This window comes from Schistocerca serialis, unplaced genomic scaffold (genome assembly GCF_023864345.2).
Source record: "Schistocerca serialis cubense isolate TAMUIC-IGC-003099 unplaced genomic scaffold, iqSchSeri2.2 HiC_scaffold_1260, whole genome shotgun sequence".
Lineage (NCBI taxonomy): Eukaryota > Metazoa > Arthropoda > Insecta > Orthoptera > Acrididae > Schistocerca > Schistocerca serialis.
The window spans coordinates 1,171,738-1,199,198 of NW_026047470.1; the positions used below are offsets into that span (position 1 = coordinate 1,171,738).

The 27,461-nt window shown below is 42.6% G+C and overlaps 1 protein-coding gene across 23 annotated transcripts in view; it reads left to right on the plus strand.

Moving 5' to 3' along the window:
• LOC126438125 (putative mediator of RNA polymerase II transcription subunit 26) overlaps positions 1-27,461 on the plus strand; it is an 89,873-nt gene that overhangs the window by 24,257 nt on the left and 38,155 nt on the right. For all 23 annotated transcript variants that reach the window (XM_050090497.1, XM_050090506.1, XM_050090491.1 and 20 more), the window contains exons 2-3: positions 9,561-9,689; positions 24,588-24,690. In XM_050090497.1, coding sequence (XP_049946454.1) covers positions 9,561-9,689; positions 24,588-24,690 — 232 coding nt within the window. The remainder of the gene's footprint in view (positions 1-9,560; positions 9,690-24,587; positions 24,691-27,461) is intronic.

Sequence of the window (27,461 nt, forward strand, 5' to 3'; positions counted from 1 at the left end):
GATACTTTATTCGAGAGCCGTACTGCTGAAATGGAAAAGCGCCTCGCCTCAGTCTCCTGCTAGGAGCGCCACCTGCCGATCACAGCCGCTCGCGTGCGGTGCCACGCCCCCTTTCAGCCGTGTGGACCGCACCTCGCAGCACGCTGTTTCGTGTGAAGACCCGACGGCTGTCATCTTACGTGCTCTATTATATTCTCTGAAGGCATGTACCGACCCTGCTATTAGGCCATCAGCTCTATCTCTGTCCTCTCTGATCTCTCGTAAACCGGCAGGGAACATTCTCGGTTTATGGGCCATCCATTTGCCTGGCTACTGATCCTGCCCACTACAGTTTGATTTTTATTACAGTTATAATTACGTCTTCCACTTGAGCCTATTGTCTTGTCCATTTTTATGTCTTCTTGTCTCTCATACACTACTGGCCAATAAAATTGCTACACCACGAAAATGACGTGCTGCAGACGCGAATTTTAACCGACAGAAAGAAGGCTCTGTGATAGGCAAATTATTAGCTTTTCATAGCATTCACACGAGGTTGGCACAGGTGGCGACACCTAAAACGTGCTGACATGAGGAAAGTTTCCAACCGATATCTCACACACAAACAGCAGTTGACCGGCGTTCCTTGATGAAACGTTGTTGTGATGCCTCGTGTAAGGAGGAGAAATGCCTACCATCACGTTTCCGACTTTGATAAAGGTCGGATTTTAGCCTATCGCAATTGCGGTTTAGCGTATCGCGACATTGCTGCTCGCATTGGTCGAGATTCAATGACTGTTAGCAGAATATGGAATCGGTGGATTCAGGAGGGTAATACGGAACGCCGTGCTGGACCCCAACGGCCTCGTATCACTAGCAGTCGAGATGACAGGCATCTTATCCGCATGGTTGTAACGAATCGTGTAGCCACGCCTCGATTCCTGAGTCAACAGATGGGGACGTATGAAACATGAACAGTTCGACTACTTTTGCAGGAGCATGGACTATCAACTCGGAGACCATAGCTGCGGTTACCCTTGACGCTGCATCACAGACAGGAGCGCCTCCGATGGTATGCTCAACGACGAATCTTGGTGCGCAAATGGCAAAACGTCATTTTTTCGGATGAATCCAGGTTCTGTTTACAGCATCATGATGGTCGCATTCGTGTTTGGCGACATCGCGGTGAACGCACACTGGAAGCGAGTATTCGTCATCGCCATAGTGGCTTATCACCTGGCGTGATGGTATGTGGTGCCATTGGTTACACGCCTCGGTTACCTCTTGTTCGCACTGACGGCACTATGAACATTGGACGTTACATTTAAGATGTGTTACGACCCGTGGCTCTACCCTTCATTCGATCCCTGCGAAAACCTAAATTTCAGCAGGATAATGCACGACCGCATGTTGCAGGTATCACCAATTGAAAACGTATGGTCTATGGTAGCTGAGCAACTGGCTCGTCACAATACGCCAGTCACTACTCTTGATGAACTGTGGTATCGTGTTGAAGCTGCATGGGCAGCTGTATCTGTACACGCCATCCAAGCTCTGTTTGACTTGATGCACAGACGTATCAAGGCCGTTATTACGGCCAGAAGTGGCTGTTCTGGGTACTGATTTCTCAGGATCTATGCACCCAAATTGCGTGAAAATGTAATCACATGTCAGTTCTAGTATATTTGTACAATGAATACCCGTTTATCATCTGCATTTCTTCTTGGTGTAGGAATTCTAATGGCCAGTAGTGTAGTATTTCCCAGAATGTCTCTCTCGGTTGATCACTGAGTAAACCACGGTGTTTGAATGGATTTCAGATTCAATGTCCATCTCTCGCTGACATACGGCAGTAGTGGAGCAGTGGAGAACACACTGACTGTAAACTTTCCTTATCAGTCACACCGAAAGTACAGTTACAGAAAACACAGGTAGCGTTCCAAAAGCAACACCGCTCTCACACTTTTTCCCCAGTCAGTCCAGTCATTGTCTTCAATTGATCCGAATATAAAAATTCCTATAATTCTTCTATAAATTCGCTATTATTTTGAACTATTTTCTTTTCGATACGTTTCGATTTTGCCTCCCTCCAATCTTGTTGCCAATTTATTTACGCTAGAGGTACACAGTACAATACCTTTTGCAAAATATATGTTTCATTAACTCTACATTCCTTTTTCGTTCTCCCTATTGTTGGCCGGAATATTTCTGATGATGCGAAGTACCTTTGCCTCAGACGAATTGCGGTTATGAATTTTCTACTATTCATCTGCAGTTCAGTAACGTATGTGTTGTTGTTGTTGTTGTTGTTGTTGTGGTCTTGAGTCCGAAGGCTGGTTAGATGCAGCTCTTCACTTCCGTCTCTAAGCAGGTCGTAGGTTGTGTTCCAAAAATGAACAGCATAGGGACAGAAGTGATGACACTTTCTGTAGAACCTGACCATCATTTTGCAGGACAATGCTCAAGCACGTACAGTGCAAGCTGCTGCTTATTTGTTTCACTGATGGGGCTGCTAAGTGCTATACCACCCCTGACGTAGGCCCTCGTAAGTTCAATTCGACTTCTAAACTGAAGGAAACACTTCCTGGCATTCGCTTCAGAACTGCTACAAATTTATCGGGCAATAGACCGCGCCGCTAGAGCTGTCAACACAACTTGCACTGCTAATAGTATCCTACGACTTCCACATCGCTGGTAACGGGTTATACAAAGTGCTGGTGACTACTTTGAAGGTCAGTAAAACTTTAAAACACGTATCTATTTTGTACGAGCTGTAAATAAATATTTGCCACTATTAAAGTTCCAACCATCGTATTATGCCTCTCACGAGGCGCAATGTAGTAATCGTAACGAACTATTTAATGAAGATACGTAGGGGGATCAGTGAACAGAAGAGAATAAACAAAAACAGTATATCAATACGGTTTCATTGTTCAAAATGTGTGGTCTCTAAAATATTTCAAAACAACGATGGACTCACAACGAAACTTTGATATGACTATTTGCTTTACAGGTACTTTACCTTTGTGTATGCTGCACTATCTGCGTTGCAAATCCAGAAACGAATACCGTCCGCCATCAAATTCTGGCATGACCTCAGAAAACATCTGAAATCTTAAGTTGCTGCTCTTTATTGTAAAATACTTGCCAACCGCATGTAGATACACATTGTAAGGAAATTAGATACCTCCTACATTGTTTTTTAGAGGAAAATTGTACTGTGCTCCATATTTTTATCTTTTATTCAGCAGGAAGATGTCCTACAAGAGTCAGGAGGAAAGGCGGGGCTACAGTTAACACCATTGTTACAGTACCATTGATGAATGCAATTTATTGGTTTAAGATTCGATACGATTACAAAATACTCCTGTTTTGGCACACATTCTCATCAGGGGAAAGAAAATAGGTTACAGAAACACATCCGACTTAGAAATGCAAGGAGTTGCTTTCAAACTTAAACGAATGGTAGATAATGTGACAAATAAATTATTAGGAATGACAGAGGATTGAACGCGGCATCTTTGGGTATGTACAGTAGTATTTAGCTTACTCAATTACCTACCAAGCCACAAAGAGACACGGTATAAGACTCACTATTGTTGCTCTCTGCTTGTAACATTACATGTAGTAGCCAATACAGACCTTGCTGATCATCTTAGAACTGCAGACTTGCATTGCACTTAATTTAAAAAGTAATTTACAGACAGCATTTCACCAATAAAGTAAATGATCAGTGCAAGTTGTAAACTAATAGTGAAGGGGAAGAGTCAGTCGCTAAGAACGAAATCAGGAATAAAAGAAGATAGCTGCCTAACTTCGTATTTCAAATTATCAGCTAAAGGAAACCACGGGTCAGAAATACAGCGTTTAACATACCTTTCCCCAGCCAAAATCCGTTGTGCGAGCGCCGTTACTGATTAAATAACTAAGTAATTGTTCACGCTGCACAATTAGAAGCCGGGAAAACTTTTCAGTTTCTAGCCACCGATAATATTGTTAGACGCGATTTTTCTCTGCTGCTTGTGAGTATTGAGTCAAGTACACTAAATTTAGCATAACTAATAGAAATTGTTTTGTGAAGACATTAAGATGCAATACAGGAACATCACTACAGCATGGTAATCGACATGTGACAGCATTCAGTGCAATGTGTTTACTAAAGAATCCTGACGCCCAAGAGTTTAATGTTTAAACTTCCTACTGAGGGCATGAACGAACTTTTATTCAAACAAGGCCAGGAACTGTAATCTACCGCGCTAACGAAAAAGAGGATATAAATTACATACTAATTTTCTCAAACAGTTTTTAAAAAATGTCCGCAATTTCTGCTTCCAACGCCTCTACAAGTTGGCATCAAAGAAGAAATGTTTTGTTTCTCCCTCGCAAAAATTCCTGGCATGCTGCGAATGATTACTGCGTCCTCTAAACCTTTTTTACTCTTCGATGGTGTAGACTTCCGTGCTTTCGTCGCTGATTTTGGCTATCGTTTTGTGGCCACAGCTACACAGCGGTGCCTTCTCGTCCACTGGTTATCTGAAACGTCTGCTGTATTCGGCATCACCTATCCTGTCAAGACGTTATTTTCAGGATGCAGCCTGTAAAGCCAGCTGCATTAGCCGTAAGTATGCAACGACGTGTATCATTTGGACTAACAAGCGCTTACATGCCGGGATAATGCATCGTTAGCAATACTGCAAATAAGCCCGTTCTACGTGGAAACAGCGCTGTATTGTTAAAGGAAGGACAGTCGAAGTAGGAGGGATGCTTGGAACTGAGCCCATTGCAATGAAGAACGACAATAACAGTTAAAATGACAGAATTTGATTATCTGTATCTAAATCACCTGTACACACTTTCTGTATGGATATTACGAGTATGGATATACTCGATGTTAACAAATTTCTCTTCTTCAGAAACGCTTTATTGTCATTGCCAGTCTGCATTTTATATCCTCTCTACTTCGACCATCATCAGTTATTTTGCTCCCCAAATAGCAAAACTCCTTTACTACTTTAAGTGTCTCGTTTCCTAATCTAATTCCCTCAGCATCACCCGACTTAATTCGACTACATTCCATTATCCTCGTTTTGCTTTTGTTGATGTTCATCTTATATCCTACTTTCAAGACACTGTCCATTCCGTTCAACTGCTCTTCCAAGTCCTTTGCTGTCTCTGACAGAATTACAATGTCATCGGTGAACCTCAAAATTTCTATTTCTTCTCCATGGATTTTAATACCTACTCCAAATTTTTCTTTGGTTTCCTTTACTGCTTGCTCAATATACAGATTGAATAGCATCGGGGAGAGGCTACAACCCTGTCTCACTCCCTTCCCAACCATTGCTTCGTGTCCCTCGACTCTTATAACTGCCATCTGGTTTCTGTACAAATTGTAAATAGCCTTTCGCTCCCTGTATTTTACCCCTGCCACCTTCAGAATTTGAAAGAGAGTATTCCAGTCAACATTGTCAATAGCTTTCTCTAAGTCTACAAATGCTTGAAACGTAGGTTTGCCTTTCCTTAATCTTTCTTCTAAGATAAGTCGTAGGGTCAGTATTGCCTCACGTGTTCCAATATTTCTACGGAATGCAAACTGATCTTCCCCGAGGTCGGCTTCTACCAGTTTTTCCATTCGCCTGTAAAGAATTCGCGTTAGTATTTTGCAGCTGTGACTTATTAAACTGATAGTTCGGTAATTTTCACATCTTTCAACACCTGCTTTCTTTGGGATTGGAATTATTACATTCTTCTTGAAGTCTGAGCGTGTTTCGCCTGTCTCATACATCTTGCTCACCAGGTGGTAGTGTTTTGTCAGGTCTGACTCTTCCAAGGCTGTCAGTAGTTCTAATGGAATGTTGTCTACTCCCGGGGCCTTGTTTCGACTCAGGTCTTTCAGTGCTCTGTCAAACTCTTCACGCAGTATCATATCTCCCACTTCATCTTCATCTACATCCTCTTTCATTTCCATAATATTGTCCTCAAGAACATCGCCCTTGTATAGACCCTCTACATACTCCTTCCACGTTTCTGCATTCCCTTCTTTGCTTAGAACTGGGTTTCCATCTGAGCTCTTGCTATTCATGCAAGTGGTTCTCTTTTCTCCAAAGGTCTCTTTAATTTTCCAGTAGGCGTTCTACGGATCGGAGCGTGTAATGTCCGATCCCTTAATCGAGCAGGTAGGTTAGAAAATTTAAAAAGGGAAATGGATAGGTTAAAGTTAGATATAGTGGGAATTAGTGAAGTTCGGTGGCAGGAGGAACTTATTGTAAGGAGGGAATTACATGAATAAATTTTTGCTTTAAACTAGTAGGAATCGCTGCACGATTGCACCAAATGTTGAATGAAGAGTTTAGAGGCAATGCTTTAATGTCAGGTACACACTTAATTTACGACTGTGAAAGTATTCTGTTAGAAGAATTGAAGATAAGAAGGACTGTGGTAAAGTTTGTGCCACAAATATCTCAAGGCACATAGAGGCAGCATTGCGTATCTGCAGGGAACTTAACATCGTCTTCGAGTCGATCCGGTCTTTCTTTCAACGAAATCCCTCTGCAAGTCAGCTTCCAAGGTGCATTTTAAAAGTGGCAGGAACCCTAAAGTCACTGTATTCGCTAGGAAGGGGACTACTTGAAGATGATGATGCAAAATTAAATCCAAGTAATAATTTTAATTAATACACACAAACTGACCAAAAAAATGGAACGCTCCGAACGGGAAGCCTAAAAGAAATGAAATTTCACGGGTTGAGAAGGAATGTGATGTTAGTTCATTAATTATAGCATCGTATAATATTTGCAAAAACTCGGCAGTATGAGCCCACAAATCAATATGATATTGGACCTCCTCTGGCAGATACTTATGCCTCCCTTATTCCGTTGAGGAGGGTGTCATAAAGTCGTAGTTTCATCTCGTGAGGCAAGTTAACCCACAATAGTTAGTAGATACTGGTGCTGGGGCCGAATGGATGCCAGAACTGGTCCCACACCGTTCTGTCGGGGAAACATGGTGCACTATTCACAGAGACAGGTGCTATCTATTGATGAGCATTGTCCTGTTGAAAAATGATACCTCAGTACAGTCGCGTGACAGGTAGCACGTGATGACGCAGGCCGTCCGTGCCTCCCGTTGTGCCGTTACATTTACGATTGTCATCTGTCTTACAGCAGCACCGTGTTTCACCACTGATGCCACTGCGATGCCATTCGTCAGCAGAACACGCTAACCGGCCACATAGGCACTCCAAACCCGGCCGATTGTACTGTGGTGTTAACGGTAGCCTACGCATCGTCTGGCTGCTGCTGGTCTGCGACCAATGATGCGGGACGGCACAGAATTGCTTGTTCTCGGATAGCAGTCGCAGATGAATTTGGTGGAGACTACGGCGATCTTCCCTTGTCGTTGTCAGGCGTGGAATACCCGGCAGATATTGCATGATTCGACCAGCGGGCCAAATTCAAGCAATAAATGATGCCACTTTCGCACTCTGTTAGCTGCTGATAGTGCTGTCTCACACGAAACGCGGTTTCTCCTTGTCCTTCACAGTGATCACTCAATATCTGAAAGCTGTTCCCACCTCTTATACAGTCTAACAGGCCCAATAACAACAACACCGAGCAAGGTGGCGCAGTGGTTAGCACACTGGACTCGCATTCGGGAGGACGACGGTTCAATCCCGTCTCCGGCCATCCTGATTTAGGTTTTCCGTGATTTCCCTAAATCGCTTCAGGCAAATGACGGAATGGTTCCTTTGAAAGGGCACGGCCGATTTCCTTCCCCATCTTTCCCTCACCCGAGCTTGCGCTCCGTCTCTAATGACCTCGTTGTCGACGGGACGTTAAACACTAATCTCCTCCTCCTCCTCCTCCTCCCCCAATAACAACACTAAATGCGAAACACACTAATACAGGCTGGTGGAAATGAAGGAAACTGACGGAGTTACAAAATGTTCAAAAGTGTGTGAGTTCCTAAGGGACCAAACTGCTAAGGTCATCGGTCCCTAGACTTACACACTACTTAAACTAACTTATCTCAAGAACAACACACACACCCATGCCCGAGGGAGTACTCGAACCTCCGGCGGGAAGGGCCGTGCAATCCGTGACATGGCGCTTCAAACCGCACGGCCACATCGCACGGACGGAGTTACACATGAGGCGATGTAGACTAAAGTGCCACATGCATTGGAGAATGGCAGTGTTTGAATGTCGAAGTGAAACAGCTGTTGTCCGTAATTGTGAGTTTAAAGGCTGTAAACTATAGTTTCCTCAAAAAATGGAGTAAACATTAAAATATCAGTAAACAGTTGCTCAGTAGGTGTAATAGCATAAAGAAAACGAATGTCTCGCAGTAATTAAACAGATTTTTTTGTTGGGCCATAATTATTAGACAAACCTACAGTTTCGTCAAAAATGGAGTAAACATTAAAATGTCAGTATATAATCGATCTGTAGGTGTAACAGCATAAAGAAAACAAATGTCTCACAATAATTAAACAGCATTTTTTTTAACTTCCTGGCAGATTAAAACTGTGTGCCCGAGCGAGACTCGAACTCGGGACCTTTGCCTTTCGCGGGCAAGTGCTCTGCCATCTGAGCTACCGAAGCACGATTCACGCCCGGTACTCACAGCTTTCCTTCTGCCAGTATCTCGTCTCCTACCTTCCAAACTTTACAGCTTCGCAGGAGAGCTACTGTAAAGGTTGGAAGGTAGGAGACGAGATACTGGCAGAAGTAAAGCTGTGAGTACCGGGCGTGAGTGGTGCTTCGGTAGCTCAGATGGTTAGCCGGCACGGTAGCTCAGCGTATTCGGTCAGGGGGTTAGCAGCCCTCTGTAATAAAAAAACTGAGTTAATCGATCAACAACGAACTTAAACGGGTGTCTTACGACGTCCGCCCCGAGCAGATTCAACAAACGAAAGCGAACAAAAATGAGATTAAAAAATAAATAAAAAAAGATGGTAGAGCACTTGCCCGCGAAAGGCAAAGGTCCCGAGTTCGAGTCTCGGTCGGGCACACAGTTTTAATCTGCCAGGAAGTTTCATATCAGCGCACACTCCGCTGCAGAGTGAAAATCTCATTCTGGAAGCATTTTTTTGTATTTTGTTGGTCCTTGATTATTAGATAAAACTCTGTATGTCTTACGTAATAAACTGATTTGAATGTCTGTGGATGTTTTTAAATGATAATTACTTTCGAGTGAATAAGAAAAGTAAGTCCAGAAACTGATGTAGCAGTAAACAGGGCGGTGTCTTACTAAGTTACTGTATCGTGCAGATGTCGTCAAGGCAGCTAAGGACGCAACGTGCAGGTTATTGCCCTCACTTACCTGTACGTGTTCATTACTTCAAAAGGGCCACCGTTGATTGCGCTACACCTACAAACCGGAAGATAAAGGAAACAAGAAGTAAATTAATAATTTTGTACAGGCTGTATCTCCTCATCCTTTTAAGAGCAACCGTTGTTGCAGCTCAGGAAGAAGAACGTGAATAACGCCGACGATGACAGAATGCCTCAAATCAGTGCGGGCGCACACGACTTATCCCTTATGCTGCTGCTTCGAACTGATGTTACCCTCTTTTGCAGGTATCATACGGCTGTGCACCCCGAACGAGGTCAGCTGGAAGGAGTGCAACACCTGTCAGTGTGACCAGTTTGGGTCGTTTCAGTCTTGCACACAGAGGCGGTGCCGGGAACTCCATCGACTCCGCAGAGGTGAGTGTTCTTGCATATTGTTACATGGCCTCTAGGTGGTAAGTTATTTAGGTTCTCACAAATTGAATAAATATTTGATATAATTAGGGTACGTTTGTCATTCTAGTTCTCACCGTTCTTAATTACATGTTGTCACTCCGAATAACTCAAACAAATAAACCAAATATTCCTTTGACAACAACCATTACATGTCAGTAATTATCCCAAAATTAAAGTCTCCTATTTTTTATGTGTTCATAGACCTGTTTATTTCTACAATGGTTTACATCAGTTTACAGCTTGAACATTTAGCTATTTTTCGACATAATCACCATTTCTGTCGATGCATTTTTATAGACGCTGTGGCAGTTTTTGTATGCCCATGTCATAGTGTAAGTAGGCTGTTTAGGTTTTTATGTTGGTAACGCCATGTAGCGCTCTATATGAAAATCACTGACGTTGCTTGTGTGCAGTCTGTGGCTAGTTTGCATTGTTGGAAGTCGCTATTGTAGTGTTGGGCAGTTGGAGGTGAGCTGCCAGCAGTGGTGGATGTGGGGAGAGAGATGGCGGAGTTTTGAGAGCGGATGATCTGGACGTGTGTCCATCAGAGACAGTAAGTTTGTAAGACTGGATGTCATGAACTGATATATATATTATGACTTTTGAACACTATTAAGGTAAATACATTGTTTGTTTCTATCGAAATCTTTCATTTGCTAACTATGCCTGTCAGTAGTTAGTGCCTTCAGTAGTTAGAATCTTTTATTTAGCTGGCAGTATTGGCGCTCGCTGTATTGCAATAGTTTGAGTAACGAAGATTTTTGTGAGGTAAGTGATTCATGAAAGGTATAGGTTATTGTTAGTCAGGGCCATTCTTTTGTAGGTATTATTGAAAGTCAGATTGCGTTGCGCTAAAAGTACTTTGTGTCAGTTCAAGCACAGTCTAAGGGGACGTTTCAATACCAGCTCGCCGCTATGCTGTTCAAAAGGTTGTGAACCTCTTCTTTCACCTCGTCATTGGAGCTGAATCACTTTCTGGTCAAACAGAACAGGTGATAGTCACTGGACACCAAGTCAGGACTACAGGGTGGGTGGGTGATTATGTTCCACTGAAACTGTTGCAGGAGAGCAACGGTTTGCCGAGCGATGTGTGGGCAAGCGTTGTCATGGAGAATGTGTACGCCCTTGCTCAACATTCCTCTTCTCCGGTTCTGAATTGCCCGTTTGAGTTTTTTCAGAGTCTCACAGTACCTGTCAGCGTTAAATGTGGTACCAACGATTCAGCTCCGACGACGAGGTGAAAGAAGAGGTTCATAACTTTCTGAACAGCCAGCATGGCGGCGAGCTGGTATGACATGAGCATACAAAAACTGCCACAGCGTCTACAAAAATGCATCGACAGAAATGGTGATCATGTCTAAAAATAGCTAAATGTTCAAGCTGTAAACTGATGTAAAACATTGTAGAAATAAACGTCTCTATGTACTTAAAAAAAAGTAAGAGACGTTACATTTGGGATTACTCTCGTAACAGCGTATGACCTCCGTTGTGAGTTTTATCGGTTTCAGCATTAGACATAGACTTGGCATTAACGCTGTGGTTGCAAATAACCAGTTAACGAGCAAATGACTACTGACACTAGGTAATAACCGGTGTGCACCTCTACTGAAGTCTGTGAAATACTACCATTTCCGTAGGACGGTGTTTTGCCATCTTGGAATATTCAGACAATGTCAATCTCCTGGAAATATCTTGCTGTGTGAAATTAGAGTTTTGGCTGTCAAAGGTTAACGATTACGTTATGAAATTTAGCCAGGAGACTTGTGTAGCAGCAACAGACGATCGACAGAAGATTCAGACCTGCCAAATATTATGTTCAATATTCGAAGTGTGGCGACAGTGAAACTCGAATTTCGTGGAGATGCGCAGGGTAAAATCCATGTCGGATCCGCTTTCTTATTGTTGAAACGCATTCTTCCATAAACAGTGAAGCAACCTAAAGAATGTTTGTCCTATAATGCAAAAAGGAAATACAGACACCTGGTTCGGTTGAATAAGAAACTGAATAATATTGCATAACTTAATAAATACTGATCTATCAAACTGTTTAACATGTGCCATGCTGCAAATATTTTTATACAAAAACGCACGTGTTGTTGATTCGAAAGTAAAGTTCTGTGTACTGACTTGGCAGAAAATCCTAAGAAATTTTGGTGTCATGTCAAAGCGGTAGGTGGATCAAAACATAATGTCCAGACACTCTGTGACCAAAATGGTACTGAAACAGTGGATGACAGACTAAAAGCCGAAATAGTAAATGCCTTTTCCCAAAGCTGTTTCACAGAGGAAGACTGCACTGTAGGTCCTTCTCTAAATTGTCGCACAGATGACAAAATGGTATATATCGAAATAGATGACAGAGGGATAGAAAATCAATTAAAATCGCTCGAAAGAGGAAAGGCCGCTGGACCTTATGGGATACCAGTTCGATTTTACACAGAGTACGCGAAGGAACTTGGCCCCCTTCTTGTAGCGGTGTACCGGAGGTCCCTAGAGAAGTGTAGCGTCCCAAAAGATTGGAAAAGGGCACAGGTCATGCGCGTTTTTAAGAAGGGACGTCGAACAGATGTGCAGAACTATAGACCTATATCTCTAACGTCTATCAGTTGTAAAACTTTGGAACACGTATTATGTTCGAGTGTAATGTGTGGTGTCACCGCCAGACACCACACTTGCTAGGTGGTAGCTTAAATCGGCCGCGGTCCATTTAGTACATGTCGGACCCGCGTGTCGCCACTGTGTGATCGCAGACCTAGCGCCACCACAAGGCAGGTCTCGATATACGATAGAGCACTCGCCCCAGTTGTACGGACGACATTGCTAGCGACAATACGGACGAAGCCTTCCTCTCATTTGCCGAGAGTCAGTTAGAATAGCCTTCTGCTAAGTCCAAGGCTACGACCTAGCAAGGCGCCAATTGTAACATTGCATGTATCTTACGAGTCGCATTTGTATAGTCAAGAGAGATGTATTACAAGGAGTCATTAAAGTTAAGTATATTCCAAAGCTACTTATTTTCTTGATAGCAGTCATAACGTATCTTGTTCCAGAATTCACGCCCGTCTGCGTTAGATAGCGTGCCTATCGGCCCCCTCAAAATAACACTGTGTCGGCACTTCTGTCGACACATCATAATGGCTTTTCTGGAGACTAGGAATCTACTCTGTAGGAACCAGCATGGGTTTCGAAAAAGACGATTGTGTGAAACCCGGCTCGCGCTATTCGTCCACGGGACTCAGAGGGCCATAGACACGGGTTCCCAGGTAGATGCCGTGTTTCTTCACTTCCGCATGGAGTTTGATACAGTTCCCCACAGTCGTTTAATGAACAAAGTAAGAGCATATCGACTATCAGGCCAATTGTGTGATTGGATTGAAGAGTTCCTAGATGACAGAACGCAGCATGTCATTCTCAGTGGATAGAAGTCTTCCGAAGTAAGAGTGATTTCAGGTGTGCCGCAGGGGAGTGTCGTAGGACCGTTGCTATTCACAATATATATGACCTGTGGATAACATCGGAAGTTCACTGAGGCTTTTTGCGGATGATGCTGTGGTATATGGAGAGGTTGTAACAATGGAAAACTGTACTGAAATGCAGGAGGATCTGCAACATATTGACGCATGGTGCAACGAATGACAATTGAATCTCAATGTAGACAAGTGTAATGTGCTTCGAATACATAGAAAGAAAGATCCTTTATCATTTAGCTACAATATAGCAGGTCAGCAACTGGAAGCAGTTAATTCCATAAATTATCTGGAAGTAGGCACTCGGAGTGATTTAAAATGGAATGACCATATGTAATTAATCATCGGTAAAGCAGATGCCAGATGAGATTCATTGGAAGAATCCTAAGGAAATGCAATCAGAAAACAAAGGAAGTAGGTTACAGTACACTTGTTCACCCGCTGCTTGAATACTGCTAACCAGTGTGGCATCCGTAAGAGATGGGGTTGATAGAGGAGATAGAGAAGATCCAACGGAGAGCAGCGCGCTTCGTTACAGGATCATTTAGTAATCGCGAAAGCGTTACGGAGATGATAGATAAACTCCAGTGGAAGACTCTGCAAGAGAAACGCTCATTAGCTAGGTACGGGCTTTTGTTGAAGTTTCGAGAACATACCTTCACCGAGGAGTCAAGCAGTATATTGCTCCCTCCTACGTATATCTCGCGAAGACACCGTGAGGATAAAATCAGAGAGACTAGAGTCCACACAGGCATACCGATAATCTGTCTTTCCACGAACAATATGAGACTGGAATAGAAGGGAGAACCAATAGAGGTACTCAAGGTCCCCTCCGCCACACAACGTCAGGTGACTTGCGGAGTATGGATGTAGATGTAAATGTAAATATCCAAGTAATTAAAAGTATGTAGTATCATAGCAGTTGAATAATCTTTGACATGTCAACTATTGTGTGAAGTAATGGGGTTGTGCGTGTTCCTGTGCTACTAGTGGCAGAGAAGGATACATTCCCGCAACATGTAAGTCATGATATCGTCCAGACTATCCAAATATAAAATATCTAGATTATAGCACAATAAAGTAAATTAATTAATCGAGACTGGGACATTAACATTCGAACGTAACCTCACTGGCACTCTCAGCAGGAACCCTTCTCGTCATGTCACTGAAACCGATGTATAAATAACAGTTAGGAAGATGATGATGCAACAGGCAGCCGAAACGCACTGATTCTCATCAATATCGGATCGTAAAAGTGACTGAAACTGAGAAATTGATATTTTATAAAATTCTTGTTATTGATGTTACATGACGTCGAATAAATTTCATCTCTGAATACAGCTTTCTTTTCGGAATAAACAGGTGCATTGTGTCTTCCTCTCACCAGCTTATAATACCCCCACCTGTGTGTGTATTTTATACTATTGTTAGAAAATGAATTTGATCGTACGTTAAGAATTTTCGTTATTGTATCTGTCACGAAAGTGAAAGATGGTTAGGACCATGTGTGTGTTGCCTTGACTTTTATCTAAAAAACTCGGATTTTAGTTATATTAATGAAACGAAACAGACGCGAATACGACCACACATTCTCTATGCGTGAACAGTTACACCGAAGGTGCAAAATCATAAAACTGCAGAAGAGAGCGAGTACTTCACTGAGATACTATTCATGAATAATGCAGTACGCCCTTTGTGGTATTCTTATAATAACGCACGCCAGTCATACTAGGATATTTACTTACATCTATCTTTCATTTCTTTAATAGTATCGGATAAACGCATTAATTCACAGAAATAATAGCACTCCATTTTTAAATTTTCATTCACGCTGTGCAAAGAGAGGCATGTAGTCAGTTTCACAAGGTAACAACACTGAACAATTTAGAAGTGGAATAAAACTTCAGACTGAAACCTGAATCACCATAGTAGCGTGCATTATCTATTACCTAAATATTTTAGTACTGAGAATTTCTCTCACACATCAAATAAGAGAAATGGAACATAGCAGTGCTGGTATCAACACCGTACACAGTGTACAGAATAATCACGAAAAATACACCAAACATGACACAGTTGAAGATAATGGACGGCTTTAAAAGTTATTTTCAAATACTTTTCGCAGAGTTTTTAAACGGAGTGATTATTTTAAAACTGCAAGAAAAAGCAAGTGTCTTTCTTTGATATTGCTAAAGTGCCCTAATTCATCTACCTCATTGTTCTGTTTTTTTGAAATCAAATTCGTTATATTACTCTCAAAATACACTCCTGGAAATGGAAAAAAGAACACATTGACACCGGTGTGTCAGACCCACCATACTTGCTCCGGACACTGCGAGAGGGCTGTACAAGCAATGATCACACGCACGGCACAGCGGACACACCAGGAACCGCGGTGTTGGCCGTCGAATGGCGCTAGCTGCGCAGCATTTGTGCACCGCCGCCGCCAGTGTCAGCCAGTTTGCCGTGGTATACGGAGCTCCATCGCAGTCTTTAACATTGGTAGCATGCCGCGACGGCGTGGACGTGAACCGTATGTGCAGTTGACGGACTTTGAGCGAGGGCGTATAGTGGGCATGCGGGAGGCCGGGTGGACGTACCGCCGAATTGCTCAACACGTGGGGCGTGAGGTCTTCACAGTACATCGATGTTGTCGCCAGTGGTCGGCGGAAGGTGCACGTGCCCGTCGACCTGGGACCGGACCGCAGCGACGCACGGATGCACGCCAAGACCGTAGGATCCTACGCAGTGCCGTAGGGGACCGCACCGCCACTTCCCAGCAAATTAGGGACACTGTTGCTCCTGGGGTATCGGCGAGGACCATTCGCAACCGTCTCCATGAAGCTGGGCTACGGTCCCGCACACCGTTAGGCCGTCTTCCGCTCACGCCCCAACATCGTGCAGCCCGCCTCCAGTGGTGTCGCGACAGGCGTGAATGGAGGGACGAATGGAGACGTGTCGTCTTCATCGATGAGAGTCGCTTCTGCCTTGGTGCCAATGATGGTCGTATGCGTGGTTGGCGCTGTGCAGGTGAGCGCCACAATCAGGACTGCATACGACCGAGGCACACAGGGCCAACACCCGGCATCATGGTGTGGGGAGCGATCTCCTACACTGGCCGTACACCACTGGTGATCGTCGAGGGGACACTGAATAGTTCACGGTACATCCAAACCGTCATCGAACCCATCGTTCTACCATTCCTAGACCGGCAAGAGAACTTGCTGTTCCAACAGGACAATGCACGTCCGCATGTATCCCGTGCCACCCAACGTGCTCTAGAAAGTGTAAGTCAACTACCCTGGCCAGCAAGATCTCCGGATCTGTCCCCCATTGAGCATGTTTGGGACTGGATGAAGCGTCGTCTCACGCGGTCTGCACGTCCAGCACGAACGCTGGTCCAACTGAGGCGCCAGATGGAAATGGCATGGAGAGCCGTTCCACAGGACTACATCCAGCATCTCTACGATCATCTCCATGGGAGAATAGCAGCCTGCATTGCTGCGAAAGGTGGATATACACTGTACTAGTGCCGACATTGTGCATGCTCTGTTGCCTGTGTCTATGTGCCTGTGGTTCTGTCAGTGTGATCATGTGATGTATCTGACCCCAGGAATGTGTCAATAAAGTTTCCCCTTCCTGGGACAATGAATTCACGGTGTTCTTATTTCAATTTCCAGGAGTGTATTAACAAGGCACTTTTATCACCATTCGTATTTTATTCTCTTATATGTTTATTGTTTCGATCCTAAAGTTCAGAACTGAGAATGCGGGTTATAAACCTGTCTCAGATAAGGTGACGTGTGCTAGTCGATGCTCGAACAACAATATGAAACAGAAAATCCATATACTGAAAAAAAATTCTGACCCTTGCGCATGCAAGGCCAGTGGTTACTTTACCTCAAGACAGTGGGACAATAAGTCGAGTACAACGTACGAGGGCATGAGAAAAGTAATGGCTCCGAATTTTTAATGTGAAAAATTTAAAGCATTTTAAATAAAATAAATGTTATTAACCATGGACTTTGCGTGCCTCAGCGATACAGATAGCCGTACCGTAGGTGTAATCACAACGGAGGGGTATCTATTGAGAGGTCAGACAAACGTGTGGTTCCTGAAGAGAGGCAGCAGACTTTTGAGTAGTTGCAGGAGCCACAGTCTGGATGGTTGACTGATCTGGCCTTGTAACACTAAGCAAAACGGTCTTGATGTGCTGGTACTGCGAACGGTTGTAAGCAAGGGGAAACTACAGCCGTAATTTTTTCCGAGGGCATGCAGCTTTACTGAATGGTTAAATGATGGCGTCCTCTTGCGTAAAATATTCCAGAGGTAAATCCTCCCACATTCGGATATTCAGGTGGGGCCTACTCAGGAGAAAGGAAACTGGCCTTCGACGGATCGGAGCGTGGAATGTCAGATCCCTTAATCGGGCAGGTAGGTTAGAAAATTTTAAAAAGAGAGACGGATATGTTAAAGTTAGATGTAGTGGGAATTAGTGAAGTTCGGTGGCAGGCGGAACAAGACATTTGGTCATGTGAATACAGGGTTATGAATACAAAATCAAATAGGGGTAATACAGGAGTAGGTTTAATAAGGAATAAAAAAAATAGGAATGCGGGTAAGCTACTACAAACAGCATAGTGAACGCATTATTATGGCCAAGATAGATACGAAGCCCACGCCTACCACAGTAGTACAACTTTACATGCCAACTAGCTCCGCAGATGACAAAGAGACTGATGAAATGTATGATGAGATAAAAGAAATTATTCAGATAGTGAAGGGAGACGAAAATCTAATAGTCATGGGTGACTGGAATTCGATAGTAGGAAAAGGAGCAGAAGGAAACGTAGTAGGTGAATATGGAATGGGAGTAAGGTATGAAAGAGGAAGCTTCCTGGTAGAACTTTGCACAGAGCATAACTTAATCATAGCTAACACTTGGTTCAAGAATCATAAAAGAAGGTTGTATACATGGAGGAAGCCGGGAGATACTAGAAGGTATCAGACAGATTATATAATGGTAAGACAGAGATTCAGGAACCAGGTTTTAAATTGTAAGACATTTCCAGGGACAGGTGTGGATTCTGACCACAATCTATTGGTTATGAACTGTAGATTAAAACTGAAGAAATTGAAAAAAGCTAGGAATTTGAGGAGATGAGACCTAGATAAACTAACAGCACCAGAGGTTGTACAGAGCTTCAGGAAGAGCATTAGGGAACGATTGACAAGAATGGGGGAAAGAAATACAGTAGAAGCAGAATAGGTAGCTTTGAGAGATGAAATAGTGAAGGCAGCAGAGGATCAAGTTGGTAAAAAGACGAAGGCTAATAGAAATCCTTGGGTAACAGAAGAGATATTGAATTTAATTGATGAAAGGAGAAAATGCAAAAACGCAGTAAATGAAGCAGGCGAAAAGCAATACAAACGTCTCAAAAATGAGTTCGACAGGAAGAGCAAAATAGCTAAGCAGGGATGGCTAGAGGACAAATGTAAGGATGTAGAGTCTTATCTCACTAGGGGCAAGATAGGTACTGCCTACAGGAAAATTAAAGAGACCTTTGGAGAAAAGAGAACCACTTGTATGAATATCAAGAGCTCAGATGGAAACCCAGTTCTAAGCAAAGAAGGGAAAGCAGAAAGGTGGAAGGAGTATATAGAGGATCTATACAAGGGCGATGTACTCGAGGACAATATTATGGAAGTGAAAGAGGATGTAGATCAGATGAAATGGGAGATACGATACTGCGTGAAGAGTTTGACAGAGCACTGAAAGACCTAAGTCGAAACAAGGCCACGGGAGTAACAATATTCCATTTAAGCTACTGATAGCCTTGGAAGAGCCAGACCTGACAAAACTCTACCACCTGGTGAGCAAGATATATGAGACAGGCGAAATACCCTCAGACTTCAAGAAGAATATAATAATTCCAATCCCAAAGAAAGCAGCTGTTGACAAATATGGAAATTACCGAACTATCAGTTTAACATGCCACAGCTGCAAAATACTAACACGAATTCTTTACAGACGAATGGAAAAACTGGTAGAAGCCGACCTCGGGGAAGATCAGTTTGGATTCCGTAGAAATGTTGGAACACGGGAGGCGATACCGACCCTACGACTTATCTTAGAAAATAGATTAAGGAAAGGCGAACCTACGTTTCTAGCATTTGTGGACTTAGAGAAAGCTTTTAATAATGTTGACTGGAATACTCTCTTTCAAATTCTGAAGGTGGCAGGGGTAAAATACAGGGAGCGAAAGGCTATTTACAATTTGTAGAGGAACCAGATAGCAATTATAAGAGTCGAGGGGCATGAAAGGAAGCAGTGATTGGGAAGGGAGTGAGACAGGGTTGTAGCCTACCCCCGATGTAATTCAATCTGTATATTGAGCAATCAGTAAAGGAAACAAAAGAAAAATTAGGAGTAGGAATTAAAATCCATGGAGAAGAAATAAAAACTTTGATGTTCGCTTATGACATTGTAATTTTGTCAGAGACAGCAAAGGACTTGGAAGAGCAGCTGAAAGGAATTTACAGTGTCTTGAAAGGAGGATATAAGATGAACACCAACAAAAGCTAAACGAGGACAATGGAATGTAGTCGAATTCAATCGGGTGATGCTGAGGGAATTAGATTAGGCAATGAGACACTTAAAGTAGTAAAGGAGTTTTGCTATTTGGGGTTCAAAATACGTGTTGATGGTCGAAGTATGGAGGATATAAAATGTAGGCTGGCAATGACAAGGAAAGCGTTTCTGAAGAAGAGAAATTTGTTAACACCGCGTACAGATTTACTTGTCAGGAAGTCGTTTCTGAAAGTATTTGCATGGAGTGTAGCCATGTATGGAAGTGAAACGTGGACGGTAAATAGCTTAGACAAGAAGAGAATAGAAGTCTGAGTCATCAAGGGATCACCAATTTAGTATTGGAGGGCAGCGTGGAGGGTAAAAATCGTAGAGGGAGACGAAGAGATTAATACACTAAACAGATTCAGAAGGATGTAGATCGCAGTAGGTACTCGGAGATGAAGAAGCTTGCACAGGATAGAGTAGCATGGAGAGCTGCATCAAACCAGTCTCTGGACTGAAGACCACAACAACAACAACGTACCACATATTTGTACTTCATGTCCGCATATTCACTTCTCAGCACAGCATCCTGGCAACCAACACATTTCTCTCAACGAGAGCTCAGTTGCTTGATACCGTTACCGAAGGATGTTTTGCTTTGTTGACGGAGCCACAACCTCATCTCTCCTTGCACCTCTTCATCGTTATCAGGGTGATGTCCTCGAAGGTGTTCTTCAAGTTTTAGAAATTTTAACCATATGGTCCTTTCAACTAGTATGGGTAAGTAATCTTAGGATAGAATTCTATCCACCACACACGGATCACCGTCTCCTTCAGCACGGCAATGCCAGGCCACTCACGAGGGCTGCGACGTCTGCAACAATACGACGCCTTGGGGTTAGTGTCACCGACCATCCTTCATGCGATTTTCATGTCCCAAGTAAGAAACTGACGACGCTTGTGGGTAATATGTTAACCAACCACTACTTCAAGGTTAGCGTTGGACAAAAACAGAGCAAGTCATTTACCTTGAAAAATTGGCTCCCCCAAGGGTCCGTCCTAGAATCCCTATTTCTCAATCTGTGCAACAGTAACATGCCAAACACTGCTAGTGAAACATTTTGCTTGCCGACGACCTTGCCATAGCCGTACAAACCACCACACTTGAGTAAGGAGAAGCTATGTTCTCTAGAGACTTAGAAACTCTCAACACATATTACAAAGCTTGGAGACTCCAGCCAAATGCAGCAAAGACGGAAGTCTGAGCATTCCATCTAAACAGCAGAATTGCAAACCGGCAGTTGGATGTGACCTTCTGCCAGCAAAAGGTTAGACATAGTTTTCCAGCCCAAATACCTCGGTGTCACACTAGGTCAGTCACAAACGTATAAAAAAACGTTGGAAAAAACAAGCCAAAAACTAAAGACCCGACACAACATTGTAAACAAAGTACCTGGTACAACATGGGGTACCGGCGCATCGACTCTACGTACTGCAGTACTTACGCTGGTGTAACCAATTGCCGAATACTGTGCTCCAGTGTGGCAACATAGTGGCCACACGAGGAAGCTGGATGTACACCTGAAGGAGTCAATGAGGATTATCAAGTGCACATTAAAATCCACCCCCTGGCTGTACACTATCAGCAACACCCCACCACCTGAAATACGACGCCAAGAAGCAATCAATCGAGAATGAAGGAAACTACACCACCCTGACTACCACAAAAACTGCCCAGTTCATAAAGTCTTAAACAACCCTCCACCAGACCGCTTAAAATCTCGCAGTCCACTGTGGCATAATGGAAGGAACGATAAGAAGTTCGACATTAGAGAAGAGTGCGCAGGAGGTGGAATGCTACAACAATAGCACATCAAAGAGTCCAAGACCCAACTACCAGCCTACCAGGATTTCATCTGCAGAGAAGTGAGTGGACAAGGCTGAACAGAATAAGAACTGGCCACGCCAGGTGCAACGCTATGATGCACAAGTGGGGACTCTGAGATTCTCCAGCCTGTTATTGTGGGGCCCAATAACAAAGTGTTCAACATATTGTTAAAGACTGTCCTCAGGGGAAGTATCCTGGACCATATAATGACTTTATTAATGCTACTCCCTCTGCTGTTAGTTGGCTTCAATTATTAGATATTGAACTATGATTAAATGTATCTGTCTTTTTTTCTTTTAACTTGCAATTACATCAGTTAAAGTAGTAAGTAATTTGAAAGAAGTAATTTTCATAATTTAAAAATGTCTATAAAATTTGTGCCAAAAGTAAAACTAAACTATATGTAAATATTTAACTAGATATATATGTAAAATTAAACTTTATGTACCTGTCAATGTTTGCTGTTGTTGCCATAAGATAAATAAATAAATTAACTTTCAATTAATACATACAGAATAGAATTCGAAACTCGATTACAGTACATTGTTTCTCACGCAATGGCACAGTTGCGTTACACACCGCTATATTACGCGCTAAAATTCGGGGTCCTCTGGTGGCAGAGAGATGAAAGCACACAGAAACGAAGAATAAAGGTGCAGAATGTTAACAGCTTTTGTTTTACTTAAAAAGCTTCAAGAGTTTTCACATAAATTTTTAATGTCAAAAGTTTAAAGCATTTTAAATAAAATCTGTCGATAGACATTACAGCCTGTCTGCTCACAGTACAACTTCTAATGGCCGATATCTAGCAGCCGACTGAATGTACTGTTCGTCGATCACGACACTCCTGATTCGGTGTGTCTGGCTTAGCAAGTATTCACTCCTGTTCTCCACCTTTTACTTTTGGACCCATATTCGTACCTAATAGAGAGGTATTTTTCCCATGATTTTCCTTCATTAGCATTATAAAATTTATGTTTCAGACGAACAAAAATATTATTAAGTATATGTGTATAAGATCATGTGACAAATGAGCTAGTACTACAATCGCAGAAGCCTCCCATAACCGTCAGAATTCATCGAATTCCCCGATCTTCGTTCTAGCTTCAATGTCTGAATGAGGTAGATGTATTACTCTTCTCCAATTAGTTGACAATTTCCTTGTGTGTCATTCCAGAATAGCCTTTGGCACAGAGAAATTCAACTCTTCTGTAATTCCGTGGAGCTCAATAGCTTGGTAAAAATCCTATTGGACAACATTTCGACGACTTGCGCGTCCCTAACCTACACTATGTGATCAAAAGTAACCGGACACCCCAAAAATATACATTTTCATATTAGGTGCATTGTGCTGCCACCTACTGCCAGGTACTCCATGTCAGTGACCTCAGTAGTCATTAGACAACGTGAGAAAGCAGAATGGGGCGCTCCGCGGAACTCACGGACTTGGAACGTGGTCAGGTGGTTGGGTGTCACTTGTGTCACACGTCTGTAAGCGAGATTTGCACACTCATAAACATATCCAGGTCCACTGCTTCCGATGTGATAGTCAAGTAGAAACGTGAAGGGACACGCACAGCACAAAAGGGTACAGGTCGACCTCGTCTGTTGACTGACAGAGACTGCCGACAGTTGAAGAGCGTCGCAAAGTGTAATAGGCAGACATCTATCCAGACCATCACACAGGAATTCCAAACTGCATCAGGATCCACTGCAAGTACTATGACAGTTAGACGGGAGGTGAGAAAACTTGGATTTCATGGTCGAGCGGCTGCTCATAAGCCAAACGACGTCTCACTTGGTGGAAGGAGCGTAAACATTGGACGATTGAACAGTGGAAGAACGTTGTGTGGAGTGACGAATCACGGTACACAATGTGGTGATCCGATGGCAGGGTGTGGATGTGGTGAATTCGCCGTGAACGTCATCTTCCAGCGTGTGTAGTGCCAACAGTGAAATTCGGAGGCGGTGGTGTTATGGTGTGGTCGTGTTTTTCATGGAGGAGGCTTGCACCCTTTGTTGTTTTGCGTGGCACTATCACAGCACAGGCCTACGTTCATGTTTTAACCACCTTCTTGTTTCCCACTGTTGAAGAACAACTCGGGAATGGCGATTACATCTTTCAACAGGATCATGAGTCTGCTCACAATGCACGGCCTGTGTCGGAGTGTTTACACGATAATAACATCCCTGTAATGGACTGGACTGCGCAGACCTGAATCCTATAGAACACCTTTGGGATGTTCTGAAACGCCGACGTCGTGCCAGGCCCCATCGAACGACATCGATACCTCTCCTCAGTGCAGCACTCCGTGAAGAATGGGCTACCATCCCCCAAGAAACTTTCCTGCGTCTGACTGGACGTATGCCTGCGAGAGTGGAAGCTGTCATCAAGGCTAAAGGGGGCTAACAACATATTGAATTCCATCTTTACCGATGCTATGAACTTGTAAGTCATTTTGAGCCATGTGTCCGGATACTTTTGATCACATAGTGTACCACAATAGTCCTACCATGGAAATAGACAACTTAACGTAAATTCTAACACACTTGTCGGTCTCGTCGAATTTTCACATCATTGGCAGTTGAAGGCTAGGTTAAAGACACACTGAAATGTTTCCGTGACACGATCATATTTTAAATCCGCGACCATTCAGTTTACCACTGAATCACCAGGCATGATTGCTGATAAATTATTTCATGTACATCTAAGAGTAATAATTCATTTTCGAGTCACAGGATTCATGTTTCTAGTTTCCCGAGAACGCTCCATGGATTTGTTAGAGTTTTAGAAGAGGTGAGTTGACCAGTTCCCTCATGTGCTGTAAAATGTCAGTATACTTCGACAGTGCCACTAGACTGAACGTTATTACATTAGTGGATGGAGCCTAGGTGTAGCTGCCATAGCTGGTATTCCTTTCATGTTGCAGATACGCTGTGTCCACCGGGGCAGACTTTCCAGAGCGGCTGTGACATTTGCCACTGTGCGGACGATGGGAGCACCATCTGGTGTACCAACGATGGCTGTTCTGGGTAAGCTTCCGCGCCGACTCCTTCCTATATTTCTAAGGATATTTATGGTCTGATGTTTCATTGAGGCAACCGGTTTCTATGGAGGAGTTTAAACTCACATGTAGGTACACATAGGAAGCTGATTGTGTGCCCAGCATCTAGGTTCTTGTTGCTGATTTAATAAACTCTGATTATTACTCATTTCAATTCATTTGGATAATAATTAGTATGTAGACGGCTTATATTAAGTAATTCAGAAAGAAAAATACGTAGATGTAGTCAATGTTTATATAACAAGCATTTCAGCTCTAACAGTTTCAGTTGCCACTCATAACCATTGTTACAAAACCTTTGTCACTACAGTCATTGTCACTCTCGTTTGTTCCCCTTGAAAACCATAAGAAGCTAGGTAAAACATTGTAAATTACATTTACTGTTTTTTCATCATTCGCACGTTACTCTTGAGCCACTTTAAATCTAATAGCTGATACCTTAATAATTCATTATTACCATCTGCGAACTACTATTTAACGTTCCTCTTCTCATCAAGTTTTCCCAGTGTCACTTAATGTCTACCTAAATCTCACATTTCACATTACAGTTGCAGTTGACATTCATGACTGTTGTTTCAATATCATTCTGACTGTGGGCAGTGTCACTATGGATTGTTCCCCGTGAAAACCACAAAAACTAAGACGAAACATTAGAAATTACACTTACTGTTTTTATCATTCACACTTGAATGTAGAGCCACTTTAAATCCGAACTCCGCTGTCTTATTCTTTGCCTGTGTGTTACCAGATAATATTCTCCTCATCACGTATGCGGTGTTACTTAACGTCTACCTGAAACGCACATATAATATTCATTAATATTCCACATAACACCGATCCTCAAAACTTTGGTAGCCTGCACTGATGGGTCATCTGAGAACCGAGATCTACGAAGTACTCGATTACAAAGACTTCTTGGTGTTCTTGAGAATCGATTTCTGTTCTCGCTTCTCAATTCTCGAATCTCGGTTCTCCGTTTTCAGTTGCCACTCCTACGTTTTCGCTCCACAGTGCTCCCTCCGCAGGCCTCAAATACGAATTCGTTTCTGTTAATCGAAACGAGACCAGCGTTCTCGGTTTCCGGATTTGTACATGACTCAATTTGGTGTCTTCTGCTCCTACCGTAGTAATTCGGCACTGATTCGCTTTTTTTTTACGAGGTAGAACATTGAATTGAAAGTGGCGTTAAAGATTACACGTGGAACACATTATATTTGTGATAAAAACAGAATTGCACTACGAAGTGTTTCATTAAATGTCATAAATGATTATGAAAAAAGCAGGGGACAAAGTATTTTGAAAACGGATGCTGGTGAATATAATTAAGTGGTCTTAGCACTAACGGGATGAAAAGCGGCAACCATTTTTGAGCGATCCCAGAAAATACGAGTAAATACTGCCTAGGAACATCATAGCGATCAAGTCACTGAGTCCAGGAACGGCTGAAAATAGTCTCCAAGAAGCCGACCATAACCATTTCACTATAAGTCCATCCTTGAGCAGATGTTCTTTTTTTTAAATTTTATCCATATTTTGCAGCTTCAAACGTAACTGTATTCAATACACTGGAAGTATGAATTAAAAAACGCCTTCAGTCATATCTTTTCGTGTTTTAGTAAATACACAGTGCATTTCAGACCCTGTGGGTCCATCGTCAGGTGTAATTTGTCTTAATACTTGTTTCATTTCTTTTCTTGAATGAGGTGAAATGCATATTCCCGTCACGAAAAGGTTTAACGTAAGGTTATTAACTTCGTAAGTCGAACTTTGAAGGTATGTGCAAAATAGTGGAAAAGATGAACAGTGTAAACTTACCACATAATTCAATAAAAAGCGTTTTTAACGTTTTAGCACCATCAAACATGCTTTTCTCCGTCGTTTTCGTACATGTCACTTCAGTCGAGAGGCACATTTGCACACACATGTTTCTAAACACTTCACATATATTTTTGTACATGTTGTTGTCAAAGATGAATTTATTGAATTTATTCGTAGTGCTAAAGATATAACTAGTAAACAATTGACACATGCAGGAAATAACTTTAGAATAGGTCTTTAAAATTAATGAAATAACTGTAGCTTGCGAAATCTGTTTGTTCATTTAACATAGATTTGGATTTTTTGATTTTGTGAAGGTATCTCTCCAGTTGTTCTAACAGATTTTGGGTCGTAGTTAAGTAGTAACACTAAACTGTTTTCAAGACTGTTGATGACATGTTTCGTTTCCAAAATTTGCTGTGCAATGACTGATTTTTCGAAATGGTTGAGCCTGGAAGCATTTATGTGTTCTTGAAATCTGATTTTGAAGTTTCTGCCTGTTTTCCCTTCATAGTAGGCAGGACAGTTGGGGCATGTACACTCCGCTGCTGTCGTATGTTTGCGTATTTGGTTTTATGTTATGGATGAGCAAGTTTCCCAAATTATTATTAATTGAGAACGCAACTGTTACATTTGTTTTTCTGAAAAGGTTAGTGATTTTTTGTATAATGAGGCCCAGGTATGGGATGTTAGTGAATATTTTCCCTTCTTTCACAGTGTGGCCATTCGTTGTCTTACTTTTGTGTATTTGTCTGCTTAAATTGTCAATTGTTTTTTCTGTATAGCCACTACTCATGACAATGCTCTTTATTGTGTCTATCTCAGTCTTGATGGTGTTCCCTTCTAGATCAAGCGAGTGTACTCTGTGTGGCATGGACCTAAATGAAGCATGTTTCTGAGTGGTGGGATGGCGTGATGAGT